At 46.4% G+C, this 8,548-nt stretch overlaps 1 protein-coding gene across 1 annotated transcript in view; it reads left to right on the top strand.

Annotated features, from left to right (window-relative positions):
• Positions 1–238: 238 nt before the first annotated feature.
• The window catches only part of SERTAD4 (SERTA domain containing 4), an 11,522-nt gene continuing 3,212 nt past the window's right edge, over positions 239–8,548 (top strand). The window contains exons 1-3 of the mRNA XM_006834038.1: positions 239–402; positions 5,564–5,755; positions 6,925–7,040. Coding sequence (XP_006834101.1) covers positions 5,581–5,755; positions 6,925–7,040 — 291 coding nt within the window. The 5' untranslated portion in view covers positions 239–402; positions 5,564–5,580. The remainder of the gene's footprint in view (positions 403–5,563; positions 5,756–6,924; positions 7,041–8,548) is intronic.

The following is an 8,548-nucleotide window of genomic DNA, read 5'->3' as shown; positions in this document are numbered from 1 at the left end:
CGTGTGCTGCCTGAGGAGCAGCGGCGGCGGTAGCAGAGGGAGGGAGGGAGGGAGAGCGGGCGCGCTTGTCATGTTCCTTCTCTCACCCTGGGGGCATCCTGCGGAACCTCTCCTCGGAAATCCACGGGGAAATGGCAAACTGGATTGACGGGTTTCACACGCTCCTCGCTAGACAGAGCCGCTCATTACCATAACCGTCTGCAGCGACGGCGGCGCAGCGCCCCAGACGCGGCGGCGGGACCTGTCGGGACCCTCGGCCGCCGCGCACAAGCGGCCACAGCCGACCGGGCCGCCGGGCCGGGACCGGCGCGAACGTGCACCGGTGGCCGGGCTGGCGCCGCGCTCTGAGCGGACAAGCAGCAGCTCAAGCGCTGCGGCCGCCGCCTCCCCGCTGACCCCGCGGTAAGAGACTAGCTGGGAGTGACCCGCGAGGGCGGGAGGCCGGAGGGCGAGGGCCGGTTCCCTGGTCGAGTGGTCGCGCGGACTGGCATCCACGCAGCCTCCCGCACACCCTTCCTCCCTGTGCTGCGCTGGAGTCACCGAGTGGACTCGCACGGTCCGGGCGGGGCCGGGGGCGGCGCGGGATTTTCCCCGGGCGGGAGTCGCCGCTGCCTCCAGGGCTGCTTCTGCGTTAGCCCGCGCGGACGCAGCCGTGTCAAGGGACGGGTGGGGACCGCATCTCTGGTGGGACCTCAGGGGTCTCGGTTCCCCCTCATTCCCTTATCCTAGAAGCCCAGGGCCGGTATCAGTGATGCCCCCAAGTCTTAATGCCGCGGCCCAGAGCAGGCGGGGGTGGGGGTGATTATCGATGTCAGGAGCGCGCGTTTGCAAGAAAAAAGAATAAGCTGCCGGAGCTGACACCTTCTGTCCCCCGCCACTTCAGCCCCCGCAGCCTCCTCCCCAGCAGCCGAGTCGCGCTGCGGGCGGCGGCGGCTCCTCTGTCCTCAGCTCACCTCCCCGGCGGGCTGAGGCTGCTGCCCGCCTGGTCCACGCCTCCGCCTCTCTCCTCCCTTCCTCCTCTCCCGCCTCCTCGGCCTTAGCAACTTTCCTGAGTGCCCGACTGGTGCCGCAGGGGCGGGAGAGGAGCGGCCCAGGGGCTGGGGATGGCGTGTACTGGGCGGACGCTGCCCGGGTTCTCAGGGCGCAAAGGGCGCTCCCACAGCCGCGGATACTGAGTGGGCTTGACTGGCGAGGGTGGGAGTGCCGAGTCGGCATCTGCTGCGAGCTGGAGCGCGGGGCCCCGGCCAGCCTCTCCAGAGCCCTGCCAACCGCCGTGAGTCATTTCCTTGGAATTCTACCTTTGGTGTTCATTTTCCTTACAAGGAAACTTGGTTTAAAAAAAAAAAAAAAGATGGAAAAAATGAAGAAGAAAGCATAATAATAGCTCTTATTCTTCAGTAGAAGAGACACACGGCTCCTGCACCACGTAAAGACAACTTGCCCTTTGTTCCCAGGCGCTTGGGGTGTTTACTTTCTCCTGTGGACGGCGGCCAGGCGGGTTCCGCTAGCTACCCTAGAGAGGGGCCCGAGGCTGCTGCACCGACCCCCGGGGGCTTGTCTATGCGGGAACTAGGACGTGGTGGCCGCCACCCTCCCACAGGGGTCGGTCTTCCAAACCTGATCCGGTGTGGGGAGATCCAGCGCCAGGACTCTGCCATCCAGTGCCCCCCTTGCTCTCCTCAAATCCTTCCTCAGGACCCAACCTACAGCTTCTGACCTCCTGACCTCCTCAGCTGAGAAATTTATTTCCCAGGGTAGACAGGTGCACTATCAGGACTGGCAGGAAAGTGACATCTGTCTGCTCAGAAGGATTGTTGATCTGCCCATTCATCCTCCCACACTACTATCACCCAAAGCTGGACAAGCAAGTTGAAATCTTGTCTGGAACAAGATTTGAGCTCAGCGGCTTGATTCCACTTGGGTACATTTAAGACTGTCGTGGCAAAGGGGAATTGAAAATATCCTTTTCCTTACCTCCTGTTTAGTTTTCGAATCAGACCTTTTAATGCTGTTAAATTACATGTTCTCTGATTTCAAATGCTAGATGTAAGGAGAAGGCCAAAGAATGACCAGGCACCCCTGTTGGATTCAGTGCCACTGAATCTGGGGTACCCTGTGCTGTATGTCAGCCACTCCTCTTAATGACTCAGGGAAAAGAACAAGCCCAACTCATCTGAAAAACAAAACAAAACAAATTATGTAGAACACTAGGTAACTTCACTATGAGAATCTACTGGAAAAGCTTGACATCCCTTTTGAGGGATGCTTGAAGCGTCATTCCACTATGCCCACTTGGATTATAAAATAGATAAGCAGAGCCTGAAGATAAGGTTGGGTTTTTTTCCTTTTTACATTTTAAGCCCCTCTATAAACACAACACAGTTTGAATCTACTCACCTCTGATGTTATGAAACACATTTTGTGGCTTTATTTAATATTGTTGCTGTTGTTATGGGCGGTGGAGTTGGTTCCAACTCATAGTGACCCTGTATAGGATTTCTAAGGAGCAGCTGGTGAGTTTGAACCCCTGACCTTGTGGTTCAGACCGACCTTACAGTCCAGTGCTTTATCCCACAGTGCCATACCAGGATTCTTATTTAATATTATCAGCACATAAAGTTGTTATCTTAAACTTAAGAATTCAGAAGCAGAATTACAGTGTAAATCTCATTCTCATTATATCACAGAGTAAGAGTTTGGATCTGTAGACATAGTGCAAATAAAGAATCCAGTGAAACATTGGTGCTTAACACTACACACTTGAATGATTTGTGAACGTGAAACTTGCCTTCTTGATTTGACATCCCAGTGTAAGTAGTAAAGAGACAAGGAATGCAAAATCACCCTGCTCCCAAATAATTCCAACTCATTCATATTTTATTCAGACTTACATAAATCACTTGCAGAATTTAGCCTCTCCAGTTTATTATTTTGTGTGTAAAATGTTTCCAAAAAAAGAGGAAAGAAAAACTTACTGTAATTAGATATTGTAAAAGAAAAGAAATAGCCAAGATAAAAATCATTGTGCCAAGTTTCAAGCTCACATGTAAAATTATAGCAACCACTATGCTGGAAATAATAATAACAAATAGAAAGAGTGAAAGTCCTTAACAATCAAAACAGTTTCAATAATAAATCACTAAAATTAAAAAAAAACAAAAACAAAAAACTCTTGGCTAACATAAAACAGCCCAGGGTGTATATAATGTCTGATTAACCAAAGATGATTGCTGCTAGAGGCCTGGAAATGCTTTACTTTCTTAGTGACATGGATTCTTCAACCTGTTTTTGTTTATATGTAATAAAAGACAAAAACATTTAGTCCATTTCCCAGAATCCAGCATAAATGTGAGTGTAAATTTCAAGCTGAAAAATACTGTTATAGTCAATAAGAGAGGACTACTGAATATGATAAAAAGCTAAGATCCATTTGATCCTGGCAATTGCATTACCTGATATAATTGTCTCTTAGGCTAGGTTAAGAAATTGGACCCTTTCGTGAGAGTCTTCTAGGAAATAAATGACCATAAGCTTTGATAATTTGCATGTATGCTGAGTTTGAAGGATGTTAGGTTGTTAGTTTGTTAGATCAATGTCGCCTAAATTTCTTGGTTGATGACTCAAGAGAAAAAAGAAGTGGCATGTTCCCCCATTTAGTCATAGAGAACTAATTGAACTTGTTTTTTTCTCCTGTGATATTTAATGAGTCCTTGCTGCTGTCTCTTTAGAGGTGCCCTAGGGCATCTTAAAAGAGAAAGGATAGCTGGTTTAGCAGCTAAACTCAGCTGAGTCCTCATTCCAGCCACTGACATGGACACCTTCTGTTTGTAACCCAGCCTCCCTTCATTCTTTAGTGTAGTTGGGACCAAATTTGAGACCTCAAAGAAAAACCTGGGTGAAAGATGGAGAGATGGAGTCCTTGCTGTCAGGAGCTCGGTTAGCTAGAAGTTCATTGTTACTTTAATGAAGCTCTTTCCTCTTACCTGGTGTTTTCCCTTCCTTCACCTGTAAGTGGACCCTGTTAGAACATGTAGGTAATGATAGTCTCCCAGTAGACAACGGTAGATTCACCCTTTCCCAACAGTATTACAAGCTGTGTAATTTGGAGAAGAAAGCAAGAATTAGACCCTTAGTGTATCTTTGAAAGGCAATCAATCTTAAGAAGGCAGGCCTGACATCATTCGTTCTGACAGTTCTTTAAACCACTTAGTGGGATAGTGGAGGTTTTAGTTTCCTAAAGGAATTCGCAGTTAACAAGCATTGAGGCTGCTCTGTTGTGGTAGTCTTTGCTGTCACAACTAATGTATGGCCCCTAGGTCTTCTTTTGGCTGTAATATCAAGCCCTCTTCTCCCTTGAATCTACTTTAAAGAATGTTTTTTAGTGTGGTAGACAATTACCATGTCAACAGTCTTCACACGTACAATTCAGAGACATTATGGTCATCGTGTTGTTCTACCATCACCCAGCTCCCTTAACAGAAACTCGGGCATCCCCTGAGTATGAAGTCTTCCCTTTCTCCCTCCCTCCCACTTGCCCCAGGTAACCATTTTTGACCCAACCCTACCTAGAACCAAGGGACTAAAGGAAGCCCTATGGAAATGGCTGTAAGACCTGAACTCTGTGTGGGCCCCAGGCACATCTCAGAACCCCCGAGGCTGCCAGGCCTGTATTCAGGTGTGGAACTGGAGAGAAGGGCAATGGTGTGTTGCCTCTTGGAAAGTTCCTGCCTGGTATCTGTGCTTCTCAGTGTAAAGAGTTGTCGCCTGCCTCTGGCCCTGAAGCCCTGGCTCCTGTTTAATATTCTGCCTGCTCCGTTGATGTTGTGCTTGGCTCCTGTGGGACTGCAACTCATGGCTTGAAACTGGAGCCAATTTTCTGTCTTCATCTCTCAGTGTTTTGACTGGAGGCAGATCCAGTTCAGTCCGATCAGGGCTGGTGGAAACAACTACCAAGTCTCTCTCTCTGTTTGCTTCGCTTTGGGAGAAGAAAGTAGAGGGAGCCCCAGAATGTTGTAGAGAGACAGGCCCTGCGGAAACAAGGGGAAGGAGTGGCAGGGGGCAGTGGAGCAGACTGTGAACCTGAGCATCAGTTGGAATTAAGGTGGAGGGTCTCCCCCTTTTTTTCTTTTTGATTGATTAGCGGGTTTTCATCAAAGGAGACTCTCGGGGGATTGACTAGAAAATTGATTTTGCCTTATTAATAGAAAGGAAACGCAAGGGTTTTGGCTCTGCCTCATAGCAGTACATTTTCTACGGGAAGGTCATGAGGAAAATGTGTTTAGGAGGCAAAGCAGCTGTCTCTAAGAAGGCTGAGGGGAATCTGAGAACAATAAGAAATGGGTTTTTAAAGAACCGCCCATGAAATGCAGATTGCTGAACACAGAGGCTGAGCTAATAGCAGCAAGAGAGTTTGCTTGGGAAATAAATAAATAAATAAAATGTTACAGGGTGAAGGGGGAGGACTGAGAAGTAAAAGTTTCCTCTAAGCAAAGGAATGAACTGCCAAGGCCGTTCCAGGGTTTGCCCGTGATGAGGGCTGTTTTCCTTTTTTATATTTTTCCAGATCTGAGGCTGTCCGAGATGACTTTGGTTCTGTCCATGAATAGATTCTGCGAGCCCATTGTGTCGGAAGGAGCTGCTGAAATTGCCGGGTACCAGACATTATGGGAGGCTGACAGCTTCGGAGGCCAGAGCTCCCCGGGACCAGCCCAGGCCCCTCTGCAGGGAGACCGGGGAGCCGGTCCCCCTCTGGCAGGTACTGCTCTTGACCTTCCCCTGCTGCCCTCTGTGGCCAGTCTGGTGGGTGGGAGGTGTTGTGTGAGTGGACTTCCCTGGCTGCCCCAGCACCTCTCATACCTGAGCGCATGGCCCCAGGGACAGGACCAGAGGTGATACATCGAAATTGCATTCAAACCTGCATCTACGCGAGGTGTGCTGCTGCTTCAGGTGTAAGTCCTGCCACTCTCTTTTGAAGAAAACCAAACCAGAATTTTGAGCTCTGAGTTTGTGTTTGGGTATACAACCTTGTGGGGCCTTATGGCTTTTCTAATGAAATCTCTATCCCTTGAGACTTAAAGGAATCTACACTTGGGGCCAGAAGTTACGTGTCCTTTTATTATTATTATTAAACATGCAGTTGGCTTCAGTGTTGTAGGAAAAGCATTTTTTTAAGCCAAGAAGATAGAAATATTTGTTCTATAGTCCACGTTCTTTTGGATTTGTGTATAGTAGAAGCTGTTTAAGAAAACTAAAATGTATGAACAGAAGCTCAGTGAAGTTAGTTTTGCTAAAAGGTTGTTAATGCTCTGGCCTTTCAAAAGTAACAATCAGACCTTGCTTCTATTCAACGTTAACATTTTGAGGGCATGAAATGGACTTTAATAGTCCAATATTTATATTTTAAATGTAAAAAGTTAAAATATCATATTTTGAAAGATGAAATCTTTGATTATAACTCCAGTATGCAGAAAACTACTTGTTTACTTACCTGGGGTCAATGTTTTAAAGTTGCTTGATCATCATTGATTATAGCTAAAGCTGCCTTCATATGGCTATTGTTGTTGTTAAGTTACGTTGAGTCGGTTTCAACCCATAGTGACCCTATATATGGTTTCTGTGGAGCGGCTGGTGAGTTTGAACTGCCAACCTTGTGAATCAAACCGGCCTTGCAGTCCAGCACATTAACCCACAGCACCACACCAGGACTCCATTTTTCTCTGTAATTGTCTAGAAATCCTTGCTCAGCCTGGGCCACAGAATCTGTATGAGAACAATTACTGAGATGCATGTTTATTTTTAATCACCACATGTACAGACAAGTATGCAGCCTAGTTATCCTCTAGAAGGAAAGGAAACAAAAGTATTTTGTTTGGAGAACCTCTGGCAAACCGCATGTCATTTGTCATATCTGATTTATTACCACAGGATCACATTACAGGGGAATTTCAAATCCTATAACAACATCCAAGATCACATACTTTAAGAGGAAGTATGTGGAAGAAGAGGATTTTCACCCACCACTCAGCAGCTGTAGCCATAAAGTATGTTTTTTTTTTTAAATAGTCATTATTTTTATTAAGAGTTTAAGATACTTAGTAACAGTTGCTTGATCCATTTCCAGAAATTAAATTGTTCCCCCCCAAGCAATGAAAATGAGCCTGTTCTTAGCAGAGTCGCATTAATCGTTGTCACTTTTTTGGGACCTGTGTTATTTTTTGTGAAGTAGTTTAAGAAAGAGCCAGCAAGAGTTCCTCTCCCCAGAAATAACAAAATTGAATAATCCAAGACATGTTTCTTTTACTCATGATTGAATTTTTCTTATGTAACATCAAGGGTTACCATGATCCTGTGCTGTCTCGTGAGCAGAAATGTACTTGTTCTTTTCTGACCTGACTTCATCGCTTTGAGCTCTGTCTGCCCCTTGCGTGCTCAGTCCCCTTCCATCTGTGCCCAATTGGGGATGGGATATTTCAGGCCGTATCCTAACCTCTTAGGGGTAGACTCACAATCCCTTAAATGTGGCCTTGAAAGTAGAAACCTATCCTTCATTGTGCATTCCTAACATTATTAAGTATATAGCTCACTCCCAACAAAAAACCAAAGCAAACTTTTCTGATGTATATTAAGGAAAGTGTGTAGAATTCTGAAACTGGCCATCTAAGTTTTTAAAAAGTTATCTGCTGATTTAATAATCATGTAGAGTAAAAAAAAAAAAAAACAACATGCTGGTGGGTCTGTCCTGACTCACAGTGACCCCAGGTATGTCAGAAAACTATTCTGTAGAGTTTTCAGTGATTGGCTTTCAGAAGTAGATCACCAAGCCTTTCTTCCAAGCTATTTCTGGGTGGACTTGAACCTCTAACCTTTCAATTAGCAGCCTAGTGCTGAACCAATTGCACCATCCAGGGATAACCCAGATCATAGTTGTCTGAAACACTGGAGATATTATAAATTCATCTTCCTTTCTTTCTCCTCTTGACCCCAGGCTCAAAACAAGACGTCAGGGTGCCTTGGCAGGTAGGGGGCTTTTCCCTAGACATATAGGTCCTGCCTGTGGTCAGCCTGGGCCTGATTTAGTTAACACTCCTCAGGAAATACCAGTTTTTATGACCTATAAGAGCTGGCCCCAGGGACACAAGCAGTTTATATCTTTTACTTTCTATGTTGTGGTAGCAGTCTTCCTTCCAATTGCTACTGAATTTACACCAACCTCCGCCCATTCTCTTATTCTCTCTCTGCCCAGTCCCCAAAGGAAGCTTGTTTCGGCCCTTCAACTGACACATCCTGTCAGAGTCTGAACCTCATGAATTACTGTTGTCCCCCATCAAGCAAGGATAATTGCAAGAATGGAGCACAGAGATTAAGAGTGTGGAGCAAGACTGAAAACCAGATCATCTGCTCCTTGATGTCTGGACCAGGGATTGACATATACTCATTATCACTTGCATCTTGGCATCTTTCTAAAAGCATTTTATTGAAGCATAATCTATATGTGAAACATGTGTACATATAACCCACAGCGCCACACCGGGACACTCTCTCTCTCTCT

The sequence above is a fragment of the Chrysochloris asiatica genome, unplaced genomic scaffold, assembly GCF_000296735.1.
Source record: "Chrysochloris asiatica unplaced genomic scaffold, ChrAsi1.0 scaffold00009, whole genome shotgun sequence".
Taxonomy (NCBI): Eukaryota; Metazoa; Chordata; class Mammalia; order Afrosoricida; family Chrysochloridae; genus Chrysochloris; species Chrysochloris asiatica.
This window is presented reverse-complemented; position numbering and strand designations above follow the sequence as displayed.